At 36.5% G+C, this 24,879-nt stretch overlaps 3 protein-coding genes and 1 long non-coding RNA gene across 4 annotated transcripts; 2 read left to right on the top strand and 2 right to left on the bottom strand.

Annotated features, from left to right (window-relative positions):
- Positions 1 to 7,867: 7,867 nt before the first annotated feature.
- Positions 7,868 to 8,641, top strand: LOC148295874 (uncharacterized). The gene is made up of 3 exons (XR_015834424.1): positions 7,868 to 8,156; positions 8,247 to 8,327; positions 8,406 to 8,641. It is a non-coding gene; the product is annotated as an uncharacterized LOC148295874 (long non-coding RNA).
- Positions 8,642 to 9,046: 405 nt separating this feature from the next.
- On the top strand, positions 9,047 to 14,125 carry LOC110772024 (serine/threonine-protein kinase 12-like). The gene is made up of 11 exons (XM_088250031.1): positions 9,047 to 9,492; positions 10,295 to 10,384; positions 10,478 to 10,564; positions 10,899 to 10,990; positions 11,124 to 11,244; positions 11,796 to 11,875; positions 12,295 to 12,357; positions 12,628 to 12,716; positions 12,795 to 12,883; positions 13,197 to 13,306; positions 13,732 to 14,125. Exons 1-11 carry the CDS (start codon positions 9,229 to 9,231, stop codon positions 13,850 to 13,852), a joined length of 1,206 nt encoding a protein of 401 aa, XP_088106157.1. The 5' UTR covers positions 9,047 to 9,228; the 3' UTR covers positions 13,853 to 14,125.
- A 120-nt stretch (positions 14,126 to 14,245) lies between these two features.
- Positions 14,246 to 15,135, bottom strand: LOC110764481 (uncharacterized). The gene has a single exon (XM_021967469.2). It carries the CDS (start codon positions 14,979 to 14,981, stop codon positions 14,403 to 14,405), a length of 579 nt encoding a protein of 192 aa, XP_021823161.1. The 5' UTR covers positions 14,982 to 15,135; the 3' UTR covers positions 14,246 to 14,402.
- Positions 15,136 to 17,458: 2,323 nt separating this feature from the next.
- LOC110764483 (translation elongation factor Ts (EF-Ts)) lies at positions 17,459 to 24,104 on the bottom strand. Its single transcript, XM_021967470.2, has 9 exons — positions 23,947 to 24,104; positions 23,376 to 23,774; positions 23,104 to 23,276; positions 22,766 to 22,855; positions 20,969 to 21,143; positions 20,542 to 20,726; positions 19,928 to 20,053; positions 18,894 to 18,982; positions 17,459 to 17,833 (listed from the first exon to the last, which is right to left on the bottom strand). Exons 2-9 carry the CDS (start codon positions 23,737 to 23,739, stop codon positions 17,788 to 17,790), a joined length of 1,248 nt encoding a protein of 415 aa, XP_021823162.1. The 5' UTR covers positions 23,740 to 23,774; positions 23,947 to 24,104; the 3' UTR covers positions 17,459 to 17,787.
- Positions 24,105 to 24,879: the final 775 nt, after the last annotated feature.

Genomic DNA, 24,879 nt, shown 5'->3' with positions numbered 1-24,879 from the left:
TCATTTTAAGAAGTTTTTTTTAATTACACCAACTATTGTTGGACGGAAAATTATTGGAAGGGTTTTTGTGAGAACAAATAGAAACCTCATGAGTTTAATCAAAGGGTCATGCTAGGGAGACCAACTTGGGATACCAACTTGTGTACCAACTCTTTAATAGAGGTGGAACCCCAATGGGTCCCACGCTCTATTAGAGAGTTGGTACACAAGTTGGTATCCCAAGTTAGTCTCCCTAGCATTTTCCTTAATCAAAACATCAAAAATCTCAAGGTGTGTGTCAGTAAATATCTCACTCTTATTTAGGTTACTGTTGCATGCTCTCCAGGGCTCCGGAAAGCAACATCTTCCTATTTATCTTGGAAAAAGGGTGTATTGACATAGTTATAGCCAACAAATTCATAGTATGAAGATATATGAATACTAAAAGTGGCCTTACTCTACAAGGGGCTTGTAGCACTAAGAGGTTACTTTATTACTGAGTTTTGGGCTTGGTTGATTTAATTCATGAATAAAGCCATTAGACACTGAGTTTAGATGTATAAATATGAATCTGGATTCTCTATTTTGATTTTTTTTATGCTAGGATCTACTTGAGTGCAAGATTTAAAGGACTAAACATGTCACTTACACTAGTAAAAAGTAAGGAAAAAAAAATTGACGAACAAAAGTTAAACACCCTTTCAACACTCCTTCCAAAATATGAACCCTCAAAACCCAAATTCTGAAACTCGAAGACCCCATTGTATTTTGATTCCCATGGTCATGAAGAAATTTTGTTGCTTTGGAGTCATTGACCGCATAAATCTTTTCAAAGATCGTAACATCCTCCATCTTGTCACTACCTCATCTTACTTACAATCGCCATCATCCTCGAGAAGTATTCATCAACATACTCTTCTAGTAGGAGGTTATGTCTAAAACAGAATTTAAAACAAGAGTGGTTGTGATTGTTGAACAAAAGAAGCAAAATGAAATTGCAAACAAAAACAAGTAAACAAATGTAACAAAGAGTGGTTTTAAGAGTTGGAAAACAGATTTTGAGACTAGGGCATTCGAATCACCATAACAATTCAATTCTGGGTTATAAAGATTCAAGTAACAAGTCTAATTCAGATTCAAAGATTGATTCTAGCTAAAGTATGATTAGGCCATGGTGTTTGGTCCTAACCTTGTGTTCCTAATTCCCTAATTTGATCATTTGTTGTCTAACCTAAAATTAAGCATTAGGAACCCATTAAGCATAGAAGAACATTTTAAACAACCAAGTATGTATCTAATCCCTGTTGTCGAATGTCCATACATACTCTTCCTATTCATAGTTCAATTCGAATTAAAGCATGGTGTATACTCTTAATTCAAACCAAGATAGTTAACAAACAAGTTCTAATGGTGATCAATCATTCAAACAAGCATGTTAACTTATAAGCATAATGAATAAGAACATGAATCATGAATCAAACTTGAAACTCCAAACTTATAAACCCAGAATATTCATGTTAGGTTACATCGAAGCCCTAGTTATGGATTTAGCTACTCATAATGGAAAAGAGACTTGAACAGAAATGAGAAAACATAATGAATACAATAAGAGTAGAAAAACCCTTTTTCTGAAGTTCTTGTGGTGTCCAAGGCTTCTCCAAGTGCTTCTCCACTTCTAATGCTTCTCCAAGAGCTTCCCCACTTCTAGAAAGATGTATGAAGGATATGGAGGTGATTTGGGATGAGTTTGAGTGAGTGGTGATGGCTAAGGAAGATGAAATTCGTAGGGAAATGGAAGAGAGGTTTGCTGGAGTTGTTTTGGTGATTGTTGGAGTGTTTGGGATTTTGAGAGTGTTTGAGGATGGTTGGAGTGAATTGTGGGGGTTGTGAATCTCAGGATTTGTTGTGTCTTGAATGTGGAATGGATGTGGTATTTATAGGGAGAGGGGAGTGACAAATCTGAATTCAATATGGCTAATGCATACAACACTTGCATTATAAAAGATGAATTGGTTGATGCACTTCACTAATGCATACAACACTTGCATTATAAAATCTGAATTGGTTGATGCACTTCACCAATAGATCCCACCAGCAGCCCTAGCTCATCTTCATGTCACCATGACCAAGCTTCCAACCAGAAATGATAGCTCATACCTAGCTCACCATGACCAAGCATCCAACCAGCACATGCTGAGGTCAGCATAACCAGCAACTTCAAGGGCTTACAACTTGGGCTTCTCTTAATCAAATTAGGACTTTAAGCACTCGAAATTGAAGTTCAGAATGTCTTCTTTCCAGCCATATGTCATTTGGGCCAATCCAAGGTCGGAGGAGGAAGTTAAGGCCAAAACAAATTGCTAACTCATTTTGCGCGCTGATAAAATCCATCCTGAGCATGGCTCTGTGTTTGCTAGGTAACAGACTCCACAATTATCCAATGGGGCTGAATTTCGGATATGTTATAGTATACACCCATTGGAACAACTTTCATGAAGAATGTGGCCTCATCCGAGCTATGTAGGTTGCTGAAACAAAGCTTGCAATATGACCTACGAAACTGGGCTGGCAGGGGACTGTAGCCAAAATTGAGTTTGTCTTTAAGCTCTTCATCCATTCATCCAAATTAGGCCCTAACATGCATGGATTGCATCATTTACTATCCAAAGCCCTCATTATTACCTAAAGCTCAATAAACTGAAAGATAAACACAAAAAGGATTAAAAGCACAAGTTTAACTCAAAAACATAACCAAATCATAAGCTAGAAGGGTACAAAATGATATACAATTATGAACCGATCACTCTCCTCTTCTCAAAGATGAATATTGTTGTTTTTTTTTTCCTCTCCTCCACAGCTTAGTGCCTCTTCCACTCCTCAGATACCTAGTCCCACTCCTCATCCATGTCCGTCTCTTAACATGATGGTCAAATCTCTGTTCTCCCTTAGAGAACAGACATCTCTATCGTTGTTTCCCTCTTTCTCTTGAAATCTCTCTCCACTTCTTTGTCTCCGTCATGCCGTCTCTCTTCCCTCTGCAAGCCTTGTCAACGCTTGCTGAACTTTATCCTAGTCTACGATTGTGGTTTCTCTCTCTCATGTTTTTTGGATGGTTTCTCTATCGTGGTTTCCATATCATTCACCTAGCCGTCTCTCTTTCCTCCGGGAGCCTCGTCAACGCTCGCTGAGCCTTCTTTGTTGTGCTACACTGCCGCTATTCCCTTTGCACAACCCTTGTTTCTTCCTCTGTGTTGCCGACTTGGTATCGACCACTCAAGCCCTATCACTGTGTTGCCGACTTGGTATCTCTGTGTTGCTACTTTGGTATCGGCCTCTCACGCTCTATCTCTGCTCAACTGGTGTTCTCCTCCCCTCTTAAACCAAATCTCTTTCTTTGATTTTACTGTTGGTCTCTGTCTTTCGTTGTTCTTTTGCGCTGCCTTTCTTCTTCTCTGTTACTGGTATTGTCTTCTTATCTTTATAATTCTTTTATATTACTGGGGTATTCTCTTCTCTTCTTTTCAATTGTGTTTTTTCTCTCCCTGTCATGGGTTGTCTCTGACATCTTGAGTTTCCTTCCTTCCATGAGCCCATGCCCTCCTTCGCATCTTGTGTTCTCTCTCCCTCTCTTGACTACTTTCTCCTTTTGATGAGTGTTCAATTTTTTCCTCTTTTTCTCTCCTTTTTCCATCTTTATTTTGAAAGGATTTTCTCTCTATGTGTTTTGCCCATACTCTCTTTTCATTTCTGTCTCACTCGGTTTCTTTCTTTATTTCTTATTATTGTTTTTTGGGTCAATAATCTCTCTTTATTTTAATCTCTATGGGCCTCTATGCTTTTGTGATGATCTTTTCTTTATTACTTCTCTGTTCCCATGTGGTTTTCTTCCCCATACCTTATTTTATTGTTTCTATGTTGCTTTGAAATTCAAACTTGCCCATGCTATCTTTTTCTTTTCTTTGTGTCCCAAGTTGGTTTCATCTCCTATCCTCTACTGCTATGCCACCCTCTCTTAACCCCATTATTCCCTTCAAATATTCCTTCTGCTTTCTCTACATGCATCCCTTTCTACTTACCATGTGATAAATTTTATTTTGTTTCCACTTCCTCTCTTCCTATGGGTGTAACTTTTTATTTTATTTTGGGCAACTCTTTTTTTTCTACATGGCTACTTCTTTTCTCGCTTACCGCGTGCTCTTTATCCTACCTAAAGGGTGATTCCTAGGTAGAGTTATGTTTCTTAGGTGCCTAAAGTTGTTCCCTAGGTCCATTTGACTTGTATGTCAGCCTGTCATTTTATTCCTTCCTTCCATAAGCCCATGTGCTCCTTCACTTCCTGCCTTTCAATGGGTGTTATGTTTACTTTGTTTCTCCCATGCCCCTGTTGCAACTCTGGAGATTGGAGTTCTTCTTTTTGGTTCCCCTTACTAGACTCCTACAATCGACTGCTGTCGCCATGTCCATTACTATGTAGTTTCTTCATTCAAATCTTGTTGTGTTGTGTGCGCTCGATTTGCGGGGGAGTATTAGGGAGTTACAATAGTATTTTAGTTACAATAGTTAATCCTACTAATGATAGGAAATGGTCAATTGTCAATTACATTGTTATTAGGCCATAACTCCATATTTATGTTTATGATAATGGCTTGATGTAATTGTAGATTATTCTCTACAGGCTTGTATATATATATTGTATAATGATCATATGAATAATATAAGGGAAAATCAGTTTCTACATATATAATTTGAGGAAACAAAAACGGAGAGTTAAAAAGCTTAAGTAAGAAGAGAGAAATCGTAGAGAAAATTCTATCAGAACTCTATGATGAGTTGTAGTATCACAAAAATAAATATAAGTCCACTATCATATTTTGTGGTGCTTTCAGTTTATTTTACAAGAAGACAACCCTTTTGTGGGTTCCCCGGGTTGCTTGGATCCTACTTCCTTACACAGCCAAACCCTTCTTCCTTACACAGCCTCACACAACCCCCATTTGAACCTTAGAGAATCTGAGAAGCCACCATCGTCGCACACCCTTGCTAGGGCTTCTGGTGACTACGCTGTTGTTATCAGCCACAACCCTGATAACGATACCTCCAGGTATCTCTCTCTCCAATCGTTTTGTTTTCGTTTGATTAATTTCTTTGGTATTGCGGAAGTGTAATTATATTTTCTTTGATGAAATATAGCTTGTTTTTCAATAATGAAGCATGAAAGATGACATTTTTATTGAAAATCCCACTTGGGTATATTCATACTCACAGTCTGAGATTAAGGGACAGTAGCTGGTGTTTTGTTTCTTGGGTTTTGTTGATTTGGCTGGCATTTTGAGTTATGCTTGTGGTGGCTAGTCATAGTGGTGTGGATATGAATCAATGTAGTTGTAAGATCGGATTTTGAATTTTAGATGGATTGGGTCTCAACGTTTCATTTTAGATGAATCAATGTGCTTTTTCTGATGGAGATTATGATTGGTTTATGTTATTGTTCAGAAGATTGTTGAAATAAGGAAAAATAGAGGTTGAGAAAGTACTAGTCCAATGTGATCATTCGATTTTTGACATCTGTTACTGAATGTGCTTTTCAATTTATTTTGTCATTAACTAATATGTTTTCTTTCTCAACGTCTTTTACTTGGAAATGGTATACATTGACATCTGTTACTGAATGTGCTTTTCAATTTATTTTATAATTAACTTCTATGTTTTCTTTCTCAACGTCTTTTACTTGGAAATGGTATACATTGATGATTGTAAGGTTTTATGCTAAATATATCATTATGTATATTTCTTATATAGAAATGCGGAGATCAAATGCTAATGCACGTGTGCACATTTTCACTGATTGATGGATGAAGCTAACTCAATACCAACGAGGGATGAAGCTAACTCACACTCAATACCAATGATGGTGAGTTCTTCTAATTTATTTAATGTTCATGATGTGGTGCAATTTATTTAATATGATGATAGGGTTTAATTTGTCTGATTAATGTGCAATTTTTCTGATTAATGTGCAATTTGTTTGATTATATAGATGGAGGTAAACCAGGGGGTGGAAGAAGGTTTTGCTTCTAATCAGCCACCACCTATGACTGAATCTACACCAGCGGTTGTGACCTCTCAAGAGCAGACTAGTGCAGCTGATCAACTTCCACCGTTACCTTCCCAAAAAAAGAGAAAACCGATTAGGAAACCAAGTGAGGTATGGAATCACTTTGAACAATATCAAACTGGTAATACTTCTGAACCTATTAGGGTTAGATGCAAGTATTGCAAAACTGCTGACTATAAATATGATCCAGCAACTTGTGGGACATCAAGTTTGAGAACTCATATTACCAATTTATGCAAAAAATACCCATATAGGGTGCCTGGTTCAAACCAAAAGGTCCTAACTTTTGCCAAGGACCAATCTGGAAGTATTACCGCTCTTGGGGCAGCGGGATTTAATAAGGAAGAATCTAGGAAAGCATGTCTTAGGATGGTTATTATTGATGAGTTGCCATTTAGTTTCGTAGATGGAGAAGGGTTTCATCACTTTTGTAGCGTTGCATGCCCTAGGTTTATACCGCCATCTCGTAGAACACTTGCTAGAGATTTGCTTGCACTTTACTATGATGAAAAGCAGCTTTTGAAAGCAAAGTTAGCTGCACATAGAGTCTGTCTTACTACTGACACATGGACTTCTGTCCAAAATGTAAACTATATGGTTCTCACTGCACATTTCCTAGATGTTGATTGGATGTTGCATAAGCGTGTGTTGAATTTCTGTGTAATTCAAAATCACAAGGGTAGGACAATTGGCAGACTTATTGAGAAGTGTTTGATTGATTGGGGTATAGAGAGGGTACTTACAATTACCTTAGATAATGCATCTGCAAATGATAAAGCTGTATCTTATTTGCAAAGTAAGATGAAAGATTGGCCGAATGAAGGTTTGTTGTTAGATGGTGTCCATTTACATATGAGATGTTGTGCTCATATTGTAAATCTCATTGTAACCGATGGTTTGAAAGAGTTACATTTCTCTGTTAAGAGTATTCGTGATGCTGTCATGTATGTAAGATCTTCCCCCCAAAGATTAGAAACTTTTAAATCTTGCATTGAAAAAGATAAGATTGATTGTAAAGGCTTGGTTGTCTTGGATGTGCCAACTAGGTGGAATTCCACCTACATGATGTTAGAGGCTGCTTTGAAATTTAAAAAGGCTTTTAAAAGGTTGGAAGATGAGGATGGACATTTTAAAAGCTACTTTGGTAGAGGGAATATTCCACCAGTTGAGGAGGATTGGGCAAATGCTGTTGTTTTTGTCAAGTTTTTAAAAAGTTTTTATGACTTTACTTTGAGATGTAGTGCCACTTTGCATGCCACAGCCCATACTACTTTTCATGACTTATTTGCCATTGATTGTGAATTGGCTGAATTGAGTGTAGTAGGCAATCCTCTTCTATCTGATATGGCTCAAAATTTGAAACTGAAATATGACAAGTATTGGGGATCACTTGATAGTGTGAACCAATTCTTGTTGATAGCTGTTGTGATTGATCCTAGGTATAAATTGGACAATTTATCAATGCATATTGCTGATTTGTATGTGGAAAATGATGCTTATGTGGCCGAGAAGACAGCTGGTGTGAGAGATCTTTTGTTTAAACTTTATGGGTTGTACGAAGCAGGTTTCGTTAGTAAACCGAATCAAAGTTTTAGTAGTTCTACTACATCCTCAAGTATTGGCAGCGTCATAGTGACTGATAGTTCTAGCTCCTCAAGCTTTGGAGGTGATAGGAAAAAGGCTATGAAGGAAAAGTGGAAAAAGAGACAAGAAGATAAAGAGGCAGTGGTTTTATCTCATGAGATAGATAGATATTTGTCGGATGTTGCAGAACAAGATATTGAACAGTTTGATATTTTAAATTGGTGGAGGGTAAATGCTTCTAAATATCCAGTTTTAGCGGCCATTGCAAGAGATGTGCTTGCAATTCCAGTCTCTACGGTTGCTTCAGAATCTACTTTTAGCACGGGAGGGAGAACAATTAACTCATTTCGTAGTTCCTTGAGTCCTACTATGGTTGAGGCTTTAATTTGTACACAAAATTGGTTGAAGTCCACTTCAATTTCTTTAAAAGTTGAGCCCACCATTGAGGAGATGGAGTTTTATGAAACCATTGAGTCAGGTATATCTATTTGTCTCAATTCATTGCTTATAATGTGTGAGTTTTATTGTGTTGAAGCTAAATATATCATTATGTATATTTCTTATATAGAAATGCGGAGATCAAATGCTAATGCGCCTGTGCACGTTTTCACTGATTGATTCTCTATTGATGCACAACCTTGCAGTTATGGTAATTTTCTTATTCATTTCTTATTTGGTTAATCTTGTATCCTAAAATTTGTGTTGATTGAAACTCTTTTATGTGCAGTATGGGGAACATGCTGGAAAACTGGAAACTGGAAACTGGAAATTGATGCTGAAAACTTGAAACTGGGCAGCCTTTCATTATGAACTAATTTTGGGCAGCTTTTCATTTCTTAGTTTTATCATGTATTCATTTCTTATGAACTTTAGAATGTTTGTTTTGATGGAAATTGTGAACTTAGATGCATGCTAGAAATTGGACAGCTTTTGATTAATGGAATATTGTTGTGTTAGTCTTTGATGGAATGGAATGATATAATGGCAAAATGTTAGCATTATAATGTAAGAGCAGGTTGAAAAATGCATGGTTTTGTGTTAGGCACAAACCGGCCGAACCAATCCGAACCAAACCGATTACAAGTGGTTTGGATTGGTTCGGTTTTCATTATGGTTTTAGGCTAATCCGAACCAAACCGGACCGTTATTTTCTTATTGGTTCAGCTGTGGTTTGAGAGTAAAACCGAACCAATCCGGACCGTGCCCACGCCTAGATCCTACGGAGCAAATCAAATTTATAACTTGGACAAACATGGAATAGTGGATACACCTTTTATCCAGCGCAAACCCGCCCATGCTCATATAGATAGATATAAATATATAATATTCAAATATAGTGGAAAGGTGATCGTTATTGCCGAAGCCTCCATATCATCGGCATAACCGCCCATTTTTGCCACCAAGAAACGTCACTGGGAAAAGACGCTGCTGTGTATCAATCCAAAGTGCCTCCCTATTTTCTTTCAAAGCCTCTGTTTGGTTCCTCAGATTCCGCAGGAAAACAAAAGAAAAAACAAAGATAGATTGTGTTGAGAAAGAAAGAAAGAATCATGAAGACGATGAGTGCGATTCTGAGTGCCGACTGCTCGGATGATTTCGATATGCAGCTGATAGGGAAGTTCTTGAGTTTTGCTTCAAGAGGTGACAGAGTTGGACTGAACCAGATGTTGATCAAAGGCATATCTCCTGATGTGCAAGACTATGACAACAGGACTGCTCTGCATCTCGCCGCAAGCGAGGGTCACACTCCCATTGTCGAGCTTCTTTTGTGCTACAAGGCCAATGTTAATCTCAAAGATCGATGGAAACGGACTGTAAGAACAACCAATAACTCATGTCACATTTAACTTCTCATTTGCTTTATATACCTAGACATTCTTTTCTTAATTAGCATACCTATATCGATTTTGATCGCTTAACTTGAAGTAGCTATGACTCTTTATCTCTTTATTTGGTCACATATCAAGAATATAGCATGTGATTACAAGTCCTTCAAAATGCATATTATAGGATGATTGAACTTATCTTGTCCAGAATTCATCATATGCTTAAGGATTTTGGAGCATACAGCAAGTTTGGCTCTTATGCTTGCCAAATTTCATCTTTAGCTCCACAAATTTAGATAGTGTCTGCAAAAAGTATTATAATTGGTTGAAATTATATGATCTTTGAGAAATCCCAGTAAATTTATATTGCTAATTGTCATTGGCAATGTTTCCATACCAGTATATCTGCTTTCCATGCTGGACATGTCTTGTCCAGGTGTTAATTGATTGGACTGACTTATCAGAAGAAACTAAATCATGTGTCAATAAAATCTGTCATGCTTTCTGCTGTATATCAATCCAAAATGTCTGAGTGGTCTATACAAAGTTACTGGTTATTATTACTCTGGTTCGTGAAGTTTACCTCATAATTGTAACTATATTTACATAAAATTTTAAACTGCTTTAATGGTTTACACTTTTAGTGATATCTTTCTATAAGAGTAAAGAGTTCTTCTATTCATAGTTGTTTGCTGTTAACGATGCTACAATCTCCCCTCTCCGGTGTTCTTTGAATGACTTGTTAGGTATAATAGCTAATAATTTTACTTTCTTTTTTCCTAATGTGAAGCCCCTGACAGATGCGAGACTCTATGGACATCGAGATATATGCAGGATTCTTGAAGTAAATGGAGGCAATGACCTTACCAATGATCAATTTGTAAGTGAAATATCATTATAGAACACACAGATGTACAGTGAAAAATTTGTAGATATTCTGTTGTTGACTTCTCTTCATGTATTTTTTGCACAGACAGTTCGACATGAGCAAGAAGATTCAAATGATGTGAAGTTTGACGTGTCAGAATTAAACACAGAGCATTCATCAACCATTCAGCAGGTATACCAAAGTAAATGGGAGAGAGAGGCAGAGATCATTTGATGTTTTAACCTTAAATTGCTTTCATTTACTAACCTGCAAATTTCCTATTCAAAGAAAAAAAAAAAAAAAATCTCACCTTTTGATGAACTCTACAGATAAAGGAACTAAGAAATCAAAGCAGGTATCATCTTATATATATGGTTTCTATAACCATTAAAAAAATTGATTTCTTTAAGAGAAGCAGAATTTTATTATTGTAGACTATGGCATGTGAGATATTCTCACTTCTGCGACAGTGTGTCTACCTAGCAGCCTCTCTATCAGAAATACTTTTGTTTTCTTAATTTTTCAGGGCTCATACAGTGAATCCGAAAAGGTCAAGTGGCGTGGAACCTGGGTCGTCAAAACTGTTATAAAGAGACACATATGCAATCCTGTAAAAATGTATGCTTGATATGGACTTTTTTTTTTCCTTTCTTGGCCTCTAGGTTTAGTTATTTGTTTAAACCAGTAAATTTAGGTTAAAACTTTGGATAGTGTTAGATAACAATAGCTTGCTGCTTCAATCTTGATACAGGATTCTCTCTGCTAAGGACAACACTCGCCTGCGGGAACTTAGACATCCCAATATTTTGCAATTTCTCGGTTCAATTGTGCAGCAAGAAGAGATGGTTCTGATTACTGAGTATCTACCAAAAGTACATTGTGCTATGTCCCAATCATTTGTTCTTATTAGATTGTTGTTAATAGTTTTGTTCCATCTTACATATTTGGAAAATTTTATTTATACTTTCAAATTCTCAAAAAAAAATCTTAAAAAATGTTATCTTTATTGAACAATTAAACTAAGAATGAAATGAAACCACATGGACATATAGAAAGCGGTATTCTGCGACTTTTGATTCTTTTTCTTACCAGTTTCCACAGTCCAAGTAATTTATGCTCAAGTGAGCACATCATAGGAAGTAAAAGGACATATTTACAGTCATTCAGTCATCTCAAAAAATCAATTTTCTAGTATACTTAGGAAGAAAACCATATACTATGTTTTATGAAGTGCAGTAAAATCCATTCTAGTATAAGGTATAATTCAGTAATTTTATGTTATCAAGGTCATCATTGTCAAATATTCTTTTCTGGATCATACATTACCATTCTGTCTGTCTGGAAATGGAGGCTAATTTTGAGAATCTTCGTATCTTTCTCGTTCTTTTTAGTTTTCAAAATTTTTACTTTTGTGCTATTCTAGGGTAACCTGGAAGATATTTTGAGGCAGAGAGCTCGACTTGATGTGCATACTGCTCTACGCTATGCACTTGATATTGCTAGGTAACTGATTTTGCTGCTGTTCAGTAATTGGATTCGATATGTGAAGGAGTTCATGTCCCTTCCATGTATCAGAATTATTTCTACGCAATGTTCAATGCACATGCGTAATACGATGCATATTAATATTATTTGTATTGTTAGTATTGGAAAGAATTTAACTCCTACTCCTAAAGAGTCTTTCCAAATCATTCTCCTCCTCTCTTAATCACACTGATGATGACTCATACTTTGTAATTCAGTACTTGCTCTTCAGAATGCTCGTCTTGTAGCATACATGCTGAGTATAAGTTTCCAGAATTATATCCCATCTGCACTCTACACGCTTCTAATTCATACACATGTTTGTGACAAGTTTTTTAGAAGTACTTATCATATGAAAAAAGGTGCTTTTAGATTTTGACATGTAAAAGTATTTGCAGGGGAATGAACTATCTTCATGAGCACAAGCCCTGCCCTATAGTTCACAACCATTTGGATACCAGGTAGGCCCTATCCAAGAGAGAACATCTCTCTCTCTCTCTCTCTCTCCCCCGCCCCCCCCCCCCCCCCCTTAGTTTCTGTAAATTCCTAATTCTCTAAACTGTTTTTGAGAATCGAATTTGCAATGTTAAAGACAAAAATTAAATAGGTTAATGCCTTCAAAGGGTTATTTGGTCTCTTGGTCTGTTACTATTATTAATCATATATGCTTCAAGGAACCTTCCATCCCATATGATACTGAAACTAATCCTGTTTTTTCCACTTTGGAGTAGAAACTTGTTGCAGGATGAAGGCGGACACTTGAAGATCGGCGAGTATTGGGTTCAAATGCTGTATGAGCAAACTAACCCAGATCTAAATGGTTGTACATGAACATCAAATTCCTTTTGACTTGGTTTTGAAAATCTCTGTTGTCTTTCTAATCAATTTCATTTCACAGGGAAAAGAAGTGGCAATCCCTGTAACAGTACCAATCTATTAGATGGCACCAAGAAAGATATTCGTACATTTGGATTCATATATTATCAGGTACATGTTTTTGTTTGGATTTGGTAATTTACTTGACATGCATTCTTTTGAAGCTGTTTGCGGTAAAATCTTCCCGTAATCTAAACAAATCCATACCTTAGTAGTTAAGTTGAATGCGCCATATTGACAACTGCCTTACATTACATCCATGTAACTTGTAGAATTTTTAATAAGTTGGGAATTCATCTTGAGTGTGTTATTTGATATACAATGTTTAGTCCATTTCATATCTGTTCAAATTTTTGAGGCAACTGGTAGTTTAGGTTTTCTCAAAGCAATTTTAACATCATTTTAAGTTTGATGTAATCTACAGATGCTAGAAGGAAATCACTTCATGAACAACACGAACTCTGATGACCATCAGGAACAGGTCAATTTTAAGCCGAAATTCCACTTAAGTCGATATTCAAACAGAATTCAACAGTAAGTGTGCAATTCTTCTGATCTATTCCATCTTAGTCTATTCTTATGAAAAATATAATTTGTAGTTCAATTTTTTCAAAGAGTGTGAAGCAGCAGTTTTGCTGGATTCTGTCATTTTAAACTAGGATTAAAACCTTACGTTTTCATCCAATGTTGGAGATCTGCGTTTCTCCTTTTCATAGAGAATTCTAGTTTAGGCAGATTGATTGGAAGATTTGCATCAAACATGTTGACAATCCTAAATCTTAGGTAACAAAAGTATTTTATCTTGATGATATGACACAAGAAAAATCGTACGTACCAATCTTATTCAAACGGATGCTATTTATCATGCTTATTCGATTACTGCCACGAGCAGAAAAAAATACTTGCTCTACAACTTTTGATATGTAATGTAAGTGGTTGTATATGTTTCCATTATGCAGGTTGATAGAGGGTTGTACAAGTAATGATCCTTCCAAAATACCCACATTTGAAAGGGTCATAGGCACTCTAGAAGAGGAATCAGTGTCTTTAGGGAGACCTGCATGCCCAGTTATTTGTTGAGTGCGGGTGTGGACTGACGGAAGGACAAGAAATGCACCAAATCGATACGACTTTAGTTTGTCATGGACAAGCCTTTGTAATTTGAATTTATGAGAGATAGTAGTAATATTGTCTTGTGATATTGAATATTATGTGTGAGTATATTGTGAAAACTTAGAGTTTGATTGATGCTATAATTTGTTTGAAGGGTTCACTGGAAATACTTTCCACTCAGCTTCTTGCTCTGTAAAATGAGTAATTTCTTTCTGCCTTTAATGTTTACTTATTTTTAAACAAACGATGTTGATCTATGAAATTCGCACAACCAATTAGAGTGTGTGGATGTCTCGTTTGCACTTGGGCCAATTACGGTGGTTGGTAGCTTCAATCTCTTGAAAAGGAAACATAAAGAGGTGACTGAAGAGGTGGTTGACAACTTCCTGCCTTTATTAAGTTTTGTAATACACACACCACTTTTCTACAATATTAATATATATCTCCTTCCCTTGCTAAAATTTATAAAAGAGATCAGCTTAGTCAAAATTACATAAATAACCCTACTGTGCCATGATCACCTGGAGCAAACAGAAACAGGCTCTTCTGCTATAGTCTCCAACGATGGCTTTTTTGACCTACACATAGACACCCTGTGCATGAACTCCGGCGCCGAGAAATCTTCAATATCATCCAAATTCAACTTCGGCTTCGCGGCCTCATGTTCAAGATTTTCCCGCCAATTCTCCATCCTTTTATTATCCTCCTCATCATCAGCAAGTTCCCCGGACTGATCCTCAGCCGGCTGCACCCTCACGTTTCTGCCCGAAAGACGCTTGGCTGCCGAGCTGGCGGTGAGGAACAAGGCGCCCATATCGGCTGGCGTCACGGTAGAGTTGAGCCTCTTCATGGGGAACATGACGTACACGTCACCAATCTCCAAGTCTTCATCAGCATTGAGAGCTGAAAATCTTCTTCCAATATGGAGGGACTTTGTGTTTACAAGGAAGAAGTTTGGGGTCTCAAGCATGAGCTCTGCAGCTTTCATTGGTACATAGAATTGCTTGATTTCGCCGCTCGGGACGATGACTTTGGTGGCTGCTTTGCTGTTCTTGGCTATTTGGGTTGATAGGGTGCAAGAAACGTAGTTGCCCATGTCTTGAGGAGAGAGAGAGAGAGAGAGAGAGAGAGAGAGAGAATGGGTTTCTGATATGATGAGTTTTGGTTTGAGGAGATGAAAGTCTTTTGAGGACTGACTGAGTCTAGGAATTGTGGGAGTTGAATTTTTATAAGGGAATGTATGAAGAGGTCTCTCATCTGAACAAGAAATAGGATTAGAAGATTCTAAAATAATAAAGAAAATAGAAAGAAAAAAAAATTATTGAGAGAGAGAGAGAGCCAGTTGTATGTGCGGTTGACATTGTTGGTAGAGTCCGCGTTGGGCCAAAAAAAGTAGAAAAAAGAAAATGAGAAAATGTAGTGGAAGGTACGCTACTACATTTCCGGTTGTTTTTTTATTAGTTAGTTAATTATGAAAAGCTATATGCTTATGCCAAGGTTAGTTCAATTCGTAAGGTCCCTACATTATGTGTAGTTCTACCGGTGTTTGAGTTCCGTTAACAACAGTTCTAGTTGGTGTACGATCTGTAATTTCCTATATAAATCTAAATCGGTGGTAGCTAATAATTGGGTGCTATGCGTAAATCTTTTCGACTTAATGTTGTAGGTCTGCTCTGACGCTGGTGGTGAGAGTTGCCAATTTCTCTTCTAAATTTTTTTTTAAAGCTATATGCTTATAATGTGATGAATGAACAAATATACTCTGTTAAATAACGTGTGGGACCCCCTCTTTATTTGTCTTTGACTTCCTCTTTTTTTTTTCTTTTTTTTTTTTTCTTCTTTCTTTTGGGTGAGATGGGATTAAGAGCTTATCGACAACTACTTCAATTTTATAATTCTATATCCTAAAATCATCAAATTTTAGTCACTAAAATGTGTCAATATACATGTCAGCTTCGTACAAGTTAGAAATGGATTTAGAGTGAATTCAGACTTAACATAAAGAAATATTGCAATATTATAAACAACATTTGATGAATTTAGTCATTATACGTATCATGAGTCTCTTATTAGAAATATATAACTGAATTATTGATAAACAAATTTGATGAGTGTAGGAGTAATTTGTATAATTACTTTGTTATTGTTTTTATAGGAGGCATTTTTGCTCATAAATATTTTTATTAAAAAATTGTCGAGTTTTTATTAAAAATTTAAATGCTACCAAGAAAAGCACTTGAAAGTGTTTCCTCATAAAGTGTTTTTATGACTCATAAATACTTTCGAATTCTTCAACCGAACATAGTCAGCAGTATTTTTACTTGTCAATAAACACTTTTAAGCTCTTCTAGAAGAATTCTCAACCATGCAAAGCTACTATATATGTTCCATGATTTTTAAAAATTAAAAAATATATATATATATATATCTCTTCCCTGATTGATGGATGATTCAACGAGATAATATGAATGTGACATGAACCTTTGAATGTGCAATATACGAAAACTATATGCATGAGTTAATAGTAGGGTTGCGTGACAAATCTGGTTTTAAATTTCTCTCTCTCTCTCTTTCTGCCGGTGGCGGTTGAATGAGTCCGTGGTGATGGAGACTCAAAGAAATTGAACCTAAGGAGGGCAGGCAGCTCATCACATTCATACGTTCATATTCATATGCTCCTACTGCTGCTTCACGGGATCATTGGTGTCACATCTCCAAAAGTTTCTTTCGCATAATTCTCTCTCTCTCTCTCTCTCTCTCTCTCTCTCTCTCTCATTAATTGTACTATATTCTCTATCTATAATAATATTAGAGACATATTTTTATTTGTTTATATATTCCGAATTGGTTGACAAAGTAGTAATTATTTATTTAAAATAGCTACTTTCCATCTCATAAAACCACCTCTCCTCGTATTGGACTACATCTCATTTTTGCTTGAACCTTTTGTGCACTCCACCGGCACTTCCTGGAAAACAGATCTGTTTGTGTGTGTGTGTGTATGCATGTAGGCCTTCAAAATAAAAGCATCAACTCCGTACTTTTTTTGCTGCCAGATTCCCTGTTTCCTTAAAATATATTTATTTTTTGTTCTTTACGTCACCCAAAATTTTAATTTGATTTAAGTTTTTTTTTTTTGGTCACGTAACACGTTTACTTACCAAAAGTTGGTATGAGAAGAAATAGAATTATTCCAATTTCTCTCTTCCTTATGTTTTACCAACTTAAAATCAACATAGAGCAATACCCTCAAAATCAAGAACTGAATTAACTGAGGGAGCTAATTGATCCAATTCTAATTTCTTACTTCCCCTATTCTTAGGTTCCCGTTTTTCTTACTTCCTCCGTTCCAAGTAAATAAACATGCCATTAATGATTTCTTTTTTTGTCAATGCGATTAATGATTTCAATTTAATCCTTTAAACTTTTTGTTTCCAGTTAAAACAATGTGGCCAATCAGTCCACCATATTCACAAACCTAAATCAACCCAAGAATCTGATATATTGGGAAATACAAACCTAAATCAAGTGGATCCATTGGGGGATTCAGTAATAGGCACAAGATTGACGTACTGAATAGGTAAATGTATGGCAGAGACAGCATGAACTTTATTACTTTGTTTTGTGTTTGTTGGCAGAAAGTAAAGAATCTCACATCTGTCACAAAATTCATAAATGGCATTTCAAAATCTCATTACATCAGAACCTGCAAACATCAGGCAACAAAAATACCTCATTTCGACATTACTATAACTACCTCTAGTGAGTGCAAAGAACGCATGCTGTTTGTATGATCTCAGAGCATCAGAATCTGCAAAAATCAACAGGCACAACCCCGATTCATCTCTGGAGCTGTTTGGAACTAAACTCTACTTTTCTGTGGCTGAAAGGGCAGCATTTCCTCAAATAGCCTGAGCCAAATTTTCTGATGCACTGGATGCTTCCAGCCTGCAAGAACATATCGTCAGTAACACTCAATCATCAGATGCGGCCTTTTTGTTGCAGACTTTTACCTTAGGCATCAAATAAAAGGAACTCATATCGACCAAAAATAATTAGTAAACCGCATATAGACTATACAACTGTATAAATCGACCATAAATGCAGCCTAATAAATATCAACAGTCACTTGATTAACTAAGGTGTAGTTCCAGGAAAGCAAACATCCATAAACATATTTCACTCCACCCTGGACATCAATTACATTGGACCAATGAATGGTTTCTTGTATCTTTCTAAATATATTCTCTTTAATGCCAAACAGGACTGTAAATTCCATTACGCGGCAAAAGGATAGAATAATGTAAGAATTGTATAGGTGTTATGCATTGCGAGATAGCAGTAAAGGTCATTACATAGAGGTTGAGGGCTTGAGGTGGCAAGACTGGATGAATGATGATAATCCAACCAGAGTCACTTGCAGGATAACCTTGGCTTAATACCCACAGACAAGCATAGTCGGTGACATTATACAGGTCAATGTCTTTAATATGCACAAAGGAAATAGGGCCCCTTCAGCTCCCACCAAGGCATTTTCTATAATGACACAGTTAAGCCAATTTACCTTTTCTATGAAGTGGGATAGAACACCAACAGGTGAGAACTTCTGATAATTTTCAGGATGCATGTGCAGCATAGAATAATTGTTGTGCACATCCATATTGATGCAGTTGTTAAAGGATGAAAGCAAAATAACATAGTATAGTTCTCATAAGTTATAAGTAGGTAAACAACAATTATGATGATAATAACAGCAATCATGATTCGTGATCATCATCCAAATGTGAGAGAGATCCCAGTGGAAAAGTAATCATTAGGGTCGGTGTTTCAGATAAGTAGATAAAATGCAGTACAACAACATAAAGAAAGACATAAAATCGATAATAAGATAGATTAATATTGTTGTATGGACATTATTCTAGGAACCAATCAATTATGTAACTAGTATAGCACTGTAAAAATCATACTTAGACAAGAAAAGCATAAAGAATAAGCAATGGGTTTCTACCTTTGAATTCCTTCTCCCATTTCCATCCTGAAAAAGCTCTCAATCTTCACAGGTGATCCCACTTCCGTAGATAGATTCTCTAATAGTTTCTGTAGAATAGTTTGTAAGACACTAGTCAGCAAGTGCACCATATCGCTTGTATATGCATGTACCATTTTACCAAGGTCAAACCAACTAATATACTAAAAGTACATCATACTAACTGATAAACCTGACTAACAGTTACCGCGCTCTAATTGCAATGTCAAAATATATTGAATGTGTGACCAAAATAGTCTTGATTCCTCTATAAGGGAGCGTGAAGTTCAACCCACAGAAATGAAGAAATTTCGGGTGGGGAAAGGCCACTAACCTGGTCTAACCTACCACTGCTTTTTAGTATGTGTGCACGCATGAATGAAGTATTTTATATATTTATGCATGGCATTAGGTATGAAAGAAAATGAATTATAACAGTTTATTCATCGTATTTATATAAATGATGTAGTATGCAGGATTACATACAATACATGGATCCATGCATTTTTGTATGTACGCTTATAAATATGACAGTTAAAAATCCATGTATTAAGATGAATTCACACATTTGACAGGCACGAATTCTCATTAAGATAGTATCCATCCACACACCAAAAAACATGTCTTTCTTTCCATATGAACATGGCCATCACAAGGAAGCCACTAACATTGAAATGGAGAAGTAGAATTATCTGCTGATCCTATGCTTATGTCCAAAACAACATTGAAGGGCTGAAAACTTTGGGTTTAGAGTTTAACTTTTCTGATTTCTCTTAGAAAGATTAAATGAAGTATAAAACAATAATCTTAGACATAACCCCAAGATTGACACCAAAAAGATCAATAAAGGATCTCCCAAGATTGACACCAAAAAGATCAATAAAGGATCTAGGCTAAAAATGCACTGGGGGACAACGAAATTCTAGATAACAAATTTTATCTTCTCATTGAAATTCTTTAGAGTAGATCTTAGAAAAATTTAAATAAAATTATAAAACATTACAACATTTGCGCACCTTTACAGTTAGGGTGTCGTCCATAATAAACTTCTGCTCCATAAGAACAACTTCCTCATAGTATTTACGCAAGCGACCTTCTACAATTTTATCTATGGCCATCTGAGACTTACCCGTACTTTCAGCCTGAAATCAAAATGGAACGAAAGTTATTATTACAGGCAGATAGGTGGTGATTACAAGCAGTAAATGGTGTAAAATACTTGCACGAAGATAGTTTATTTCTTTTCTCCATATAAAACAAATAACTGGGATCAATCAGCATAATCATTGCCAGAACATCACCATAAACGAAGAATGAGGAGCTGAACTGTGAAGTACAATTAAAAAGCATGCATGTTGATGTCCACAAATCTCTATATCTAATAACCATTTGAGGCTTCATATTTAGCCAATGATGAAATACAAAGAAAACAAACAAGGAAAAAATTAAAAGTAAAAGAATCAACATTCCACAATGGCTCATTTAATTAGAATCCTACATAGTGTCATAAACACTTGATTAAAGCATGTAACTAGATGAATTTCAACTTGCTTCACAGATCACAATTTGTTTCATGTTTATAACAGAGCCAAGGGACAACCATTAAAGAAAACATGATATTACCAAGTACCTGAGACTTAAGAATTTCACGTTCACTCTCTAATGCATCAGAAGAAACAAGTTCCTTTGTTAAGAACAAGGGCTTCGCTGCCACTACATGCATTGCCAATTGCGAACCAACGCGCTGGATAGCATCTAATTGAGAATTTTTGTCCTCTACTGAAAGAGATAAAATTCCAGCAATACGACCTAAACCTGTAATTAGATAAAACAGAGAATGATGAAAACTAAATGAAAATATTCTTTTCAACTCAGATATTTTTAGTCCTGCAGGACCTGCAGTGATTGTGACTTTGCAATGCAACTTAGCATCAAGGTAGTATCCAACAAGAGCAGAACATAATGCATTTAAAATGAGTATTTTTGTGCGCCTATGTTTGGATGCAAATAGACTATCTCCAGTTAAAGAGGAAAGAAGCGGTTCAAGTTATATTTACCTGGTTGGGGACTTGTATGGAGGTAGGTAGAAACAACACCGTGTGAAGTTGTAGACATCACAATACCCCTTCTAAGTTTAACATTTTCCCCCATCACTGCAGCTACTTCTGTAATTGCATTCTGAACAGTTGTTTCTCCACTAACTTTTGGATGTTCAAGATTTAACTTCAAGTCCTGGCAGGGATTCGACGAATTTAATACAACTCCTCAAGAAACCAAATTCCAATTAAAGTTCAAGAGGCGCTTGGAAATTAATTAAATTCAATAAATAGGCTTACTACTAGTTCACAAATATTAAAAACTTGCATCAAATCATTAACATCTCTGAGTTTACTAATTTCAACTCAAAACACACATAAGAGTACATTACTAATAGGCTTATTTAGCTACATGCCCCCTGTGCTTTTCAACTTGTCTTAGATTACCACCTATGTTTGCAAACGTCTCAAAATACCCCCCAACGTTTAAAAAAGGATCTCAACTTACCCGTTCCGTCAGTATTTTTGACGTTCCGTTACAAGCTTTGGGCCCCACTTCGTTTTAATCTTTAACCTCTTCGAATTAGGGTTTTTCACTTTCAGAGAGGAGGAAATTGGGTATTTGGGTGAGAAGGGGAGATTTGGAGAAGGCTAGGGCTTTTGCAAAATCTGAGGTGGGGTTCGAATTTTGGAGAATCTGGAGAAGTTGCAGCCCATTAAGCTCGACAGATTCTCAAATGTGCTGGGAATGTCCAGAATCAACCCCCCTCTCTCTCTTCCTCTTTCCTCACCTCCTCTCTCCACCTCCCTCGTATTTCTCTCTTCCTCCTGGCGTCGACTGGATCTGGCTATCGGTGACGACTTCAAGTGGAGGTGGCACACTGTCATCGCAACCCCAGTGAATTGGACTGAAGAAAAAAAAGGGCTTGCTCAACTTACTGCTAGCATTCCCAGGCATTTGTACCTCCTCCTCTTTCTTCTTCTCAGATGGCTTCCCCATTGATATTTCAAGAATATGCAGCCAAAGAAGAAGAGCCCAAAACCAAGGAGAAAAAAAAAAAATATCCCAGAAAAATCAGAGGAAGAGATGCAGCCAAAGAAGAAGAGCCCAAAACCAAGAGATGATATGAGGAGAGAGATGGAGAAAGAGAAACAGAGGAAGAGCTAGGGGGGTTGATTCTAGAGTTAAAATGAAGTGGGGCCCAAAGTTTGTAACGGAACGTCAAAAATACTGACGGAACGGGTAACGTGAGACCATTTTTTAAAGGTTGGGGGGTACTTTGAGACGTTTTAAAATCCGGATGGTAATCTGAGACAAGTTGCAAAGCACAGGGGGCATGTAGCTAAATAAGCCTTACTAATATCTACTTCTTAATAAGACTTTAGACTAAAGCTAGCAATCACCATTTTCCCACTTTATGGACAACTATTCTGGTGTCAGCTTTCTTTTTCATTCTTTCTTTTTTGTGATAAGAGACAAACTTTTATTCAACACAACAAAAAATAAGATACATCGAGCGGTGGAGAAGGAATCCACCAGAAACAGAAATTATATGATATCTGTGTAGTCCATTGCAACTACCAATGCATGTAAAAGTCATTGTCAGCTGCCAAATATGGTGATAATTCAAGTTACTTTAATCATTATAGATTTTACTAACTAAAATTAAAGATTAATTCAAGGTAAGTTCTTGAAAATATTTAACTTGTTGGTGACAGGGCAATGATAATAATGTAGACTAGGAAATTGTATGTTGTTTCTAAATTAAATATATGAAAACAATAACACTACAGAAACAAAGGAATGCATAAGCTTACCTCCAAATCCTCAGAGGGGACGTGGAAGACCCCAGAAACGAGTTGAGAAGAGCTTTCAACTAGCAAAGCTTGCTTTGCCAAAGCTAAGGCCTATAAGAAGAACAAAATAGATAAAGTGGCTGCAGAATCCAACAAAATTACTATAAATTCAACATGAAAGACAATACAATAAAGGGTGAATGCCTAACAGATAAAAACTTTTGGAAATTAAATTATTCTTATAAAAATAAAAACCATTGATGAGACCCGTTCTAAATACCAATAACAACCGTATGGTTACAATAACACCTAATCAAATGGAACTCCAAATATGGAGGAACCATATCAGTCACACTAACCAAGTGCTGAAAGATATCATTTCGAGCAACAAAGTCGGTCTCGCAGTTAAGTTCAATGACAGCAGCCTTGCTCTCGTTCTGGGCCAGTGCCAGCAAACCCTCAGCAGCCATTCGAGATGACTTTTTCGACGCCAAAACCTTCCCTCTTCTCCTCAATTCCTTCTGTGCAGCCTCTGCATTTCATTAAAGAAACCAAATTTTTATAAGGAAGGCATAAACACAAATAAGAAATCTAAATTAGAATGAATAAAATGGAGAGAAGGGGTTTTAACCAATGTCCCAATTGCTATCAATGAGAGCAGCCTTGACGTCTTTGATTGGAGCGCTGGTTCTCTCCCTCAGTTGTTTTATAAGGCTCATTTGGTCAGAAGAAGAAGAAGAAGAAGTTCCCACGCTGAACCTTCTTAGAAAAAGAGCATACCCACATTGGGTATTGGCAAATTTGAGAGAAATTGAGGTTGGGATCTCTGTGGCTTGAGCAAATGAAGATCTTCTGCTTGAAACCCAGGATGAAAAACCACGTCCATTGGCAGCAGCAGAAGCAGTACAAGTACTTGAAGAACTATAACTAGTGTTAAGCACCCTGTTACACAGGAATGAGCCTAGAGAGCGCTTTGCACCTCCACGAAATGCCATGCCAATATACCTTATCCCCTCTCTCTCTCTCCAATCTAATATGTAAAATTCAATCAGAAAAGTGCTCTATTAAAATCTCATACAATGATACAATGTAAAGAATAAAGATACTCATTTTCTGCGAAATTTTCCATGAGTTTTCTGAGGAAACAAAAATAGATGGTTTCTGATTGTGAAAATAACTTGAGGATTGAAGCGAGAACTGACCTGACTGATAAAAGAGGTACAGAAGGATCGAACTCTGCTGCTACTATAAGAACTGCGCTTCGAAAATGGTCAGACAAAACCGTTTGATGTAAGTCTCTACGCTTTACTCAGTGGGTTTTAGGTACTCGAATAGATTTGATAATGGGTCGGGTTTTGACCCGAACTCAATTCAATCTTCCAAATCTGTCTCCTTAATTTTTGGGTTCTTTTTCAGCCTCGACAAAAACTACATTCAATCTAATAAATAATCAAACATGTTGGGGAAATTACAATTAAGAGAATAATTCTTTATTTTCTCTTCCAAGAATCACGTAGCCAATTAGTTTGACGCGACGATATCTGAATCTCCTCAAGTAAATTCAAGTCCATTGTGGTTTGACAAAACCCATAAACTGGTGCAACAGTGCAATTCTTGACATGTTCCCTCCAGGATACAACAACCCAATTAAAATGTATAGGGACTCCAAAAGTCGTGAGATTATATGAGGAATAAGAAGATATAAGATAATAATGAGGGATGATTGAAATGGTGGGGAATGTGATGTTATTTATAGACTTGTAGCATCACCCCTAAATTAATAGGGTGGAAACCCCAAAAGCCAAGAGTCTCAAAATTAATATAAGGTTACATAAGTTATAAGAATATGAAAGTACAGAGACTCCATAATAATGTTCCACTAAATAAGCCACTATAACTCTCACCATAGCATTTTCTCACCAAAAGAACATGGTGAGTTTGATGAGAAGAAAAAAGGCTTAAAAAGTTATGAAGATAATCAAATAGCAAACCCGTTTACAATTTTCATACATTTTTGTTGGGACAATCTTTGAAGGAAAACCTAAAAGATGAATGATTTCCAAGTGAATAATGCTAGGGAGACCAAATTTTGTGGACATGTAACAAATGAAGTGTCGTGTTATGTCAATGATGTC

This window comes from Prunus avium, chromosome 3, assembly GCF_965620075.1.
Source record: "Prunus avium chromosome 3, drPruAviu1.hap1.1, whole genome shotgun sequence".
NCBI lineage: Eukaryota > Viridiplantae > Streptophyta > Magnoliopsida > Rosales > Rosaceae > Prunus > Prunus avium.
This window is presented reverse-complemented; position numbering and strand designations above follow the sequence as displayed.